General features: G+C 51.4%; 1 protein-coding gene across 1 annotated transcript in view; it reads left to right on the top strand.

Annotated features, from left to right (window-relative positions):
• col6a4a (collagen, type VI, alpha 4a) overlaps positions 1-2,510 on the top strand; it is a 58,163-nt gene that overhangs the window by 38,636 nt on the left and 17,017 nt on the right. Inside the window, exons 22-26 of the mRNA XM_008430656.1 lie at positions 722-818; positions 901-1,094; positions 1,337-1,372; positions 1,443-1,505; positions 1,705-1,767. Coding sequence (XP_008428878.1) covers positions 722-818; positions 901-1,094; positions 1,337-1,372; positions 1,443-1,505; positions 1,705-1,767 — 453 coding nt within the window. The remainder of the gene's footprint in view (positions 1-721; positions 819-900; positions 1,095-1,336; positions 1,373-1,442; positions 1,506-1,704; positions 1,768-2,510) is intronic.

The raw sequence follows: 2,510 nt of genomic DNA on the forward strand, positions 1-2,510 counted from the left end.
CTGCTATGCTAACACTCAGCGGTTATATTAGCTGCTACGCTAACAATCAGCGGTAGCTGCTATGCTAACAATCAGCGGTTATATTAGTTGCTATGCTAACAATCAGCGGTTATATTAGCTGCTACGCTAACAATCAGCGGTTATTTTGGGCCAATTTAGCTACTTAGGAAATATTTCTCGGTTGTTCAGAAGCGAATTTCTGGCTGCAAAGTGATTCTGATCTCTCATCCTGACCTGGGAAGGTAATGAGAATGAATCCAGTTTGTTTCGGTTGAAACGCAGCAAAGGACTGAAGGAGCTCCGATCCTCTGCTGCCACATTCAAGATGGTGGACGCTGTTACGTAGGACTCAGCGCTCAGCGGGGCGTCTAGTATTCACGTCTGTGGTGGATATGCTAACAGCTAGCATGCTTAAGCTAGTTCTTTCTTCTTTAAAAAAAATTAATCCAGAAAAATGGCTGCCAAACGTACATCGCTCCCAGATATTAGCACACACACAAGTTCAAATGCTCATAATCCAGAAGGTCGAAGGTCATATCAACTCAGGTTCATATGTAGCCTGATTTAAAAACGCTCCTCTCTGTAAAACCCATCCAGCTCCATCATACGGAACGCCGGGAATGTCGAGAAGCCGAATGAAAGCCGACTATTTTTGTTCTTCAGGGTCCTAAAGCTACATCTGCTCATATTTCTGTCCTCACTCCAACCCTCGGTGTTTCAGGGCGAGCCGGGCGGCGACAACACGGCTCCAGGAGCCAAAGGAGAGGCCGGATACCCAGGATTACCGGTAACACGCAGTAGGGAGCGGCTTCCTCCAGGTGAGGCACCTGAGCAGAAAGGATCAGCCAATCAGGCGAGGCGCAGAACAAACCTTAGAGCAGATCCAGTTTCTCTCTGCAGAAACTTCAAGAAATGAAAGTTACAGACAACATGATGGCTGGTCACTGCTCAGGTTCAGCCTGGAGAGGAGGCCGGTTCTGGTTCTGGTTCTGGTTCTGGTTGTGCTGTGTCCACTCTCTGACCCGTTTGTGAACCCACAGGGGGCTCCAGGAGAGGACGGACGGCGAGGAGAGCCCGGCATCATGGGAAACGCGGTCAGTTCCGTATTTACCTCCATGTTTGGTTCTGCTGAGCGGCTCAGCGGTTCTGGTTCTGATCCGACGAGTTTCTGCTGCTCAGAGAAACCAAATTCACTGGATCAGAACCAGATCTGGGTTTAGTTTCAGTTATGATGTTCACATCATAAACATCAAACACTAAAATAACACAACAGATGATGATGATGATGATGATGATGATGGTGATGATGATGATGATGACCTTCCTCTTCCCTCAGGGTCAGGACGGGAGGCGAGGGAATGCGGGTCAGAAGGTCAGAACTTTCCTGGTTCTGTTGGTTCTGTTCCCACCTGGAACCCGTTTAACCGTTTCTGTTCCTGCAGGGCTCGACCGGACCGTCCGGTTCTCCAGGTCCAAACGGACCTCCAGGTGCTGCCGGGCCCCAGGTGAGACCCGCCACAGCGCCGAGCCGGGCTCCAGCTGTCTGGACCGCTGTGGTTCTGGACCGCGGTGGTTCTGGACCTCGGTGGTTCTGGATCCCGGTGGTTCTGGACCTCGGTGGTTCTGGACCTCGGTGGTTCTGGACCGCGGTGGTTCTGGGCGGCACCAGGCTGAGTGACGGCGTTCTGTCTCGTGTCCCTGCAGGGGCCCCGCGGCGTCCAGGGCCCGTCCGGACCCACAGGAGTGCCGGGCCTGACCGGACCTCAGGTCAGCTGCAACAGTTTCTCTCACCTTCATCTAGAAGGAGCAAGCGTAGCACGGCTAGCTTTAGCATAGCACGGCTAGCTTTAGCGTAGCACGGCTAGCGTAGCGCGTTAGCTGAGATTGAAAACATCTAGCGCGCTTAGCTTCCACTAGCTTAGCAGAAGCTAACGCGCTAATTTATTCTGCTGCTTCATTAACATTTTATCAATACAAGAATCCTTCAAGTAGCTGAACATTTATATTCATGCTCTTATTTTGAAGTGGCTGAATTCAGGTCCGTTTCCTCTCCTCACATTCGCTGTTTTCTGTTCCAAATAAAACGACCAGCGCAGTTTATTAAATATATTTATGAAATACATAAATTGTTGGCTGAATTTAGCATTATTAGCATAGCGCATTAGCTTCTGCTAATTATTGTGTTGGTGTAGTGCTTTAGCATCAGCAGGGATGCCGCTTGTGATTAGCGTAGCTCATGTTGTAGTTAGCAGTGAGCAACAACACGTGTTTGTTTTCCCGCCTGGTCAGGGTTTCCCCTCCTGGTCAGGGTTTCCCCGCCTGGTCAGGGTTTTCCCGCCTGGTCAGGGTTTCCCCTCCTGGTCAGGGTTTTCCGGCCTGGTCAGGGTTTTCCGGCCTGGTCAGGGTTTTCCCGCCTGGTCAGGGTTTCCCCGCCTGGTCAGGGTTTCCCCGCCTGGTCAGGGTTTTCCGGCCTGGTCAGGGATTCCCCGCCTGGTCAGGGTTTTCCCGCC

This window comes from Poecilia reticulata, linkage group LG16 (genome assembly GCF_000633615.1).
Source record: "Poecilia reticulata strain Guanapo linkage group LG16, Guppy_female_1.0+MT, whole genome shotgun sequence".
NCBI lineage: Eukaryota > Metazoa > Chordata > Actinopteri > Cyprinodontiformes > Poeciliidae > Poecilia > Poecilia reticulata.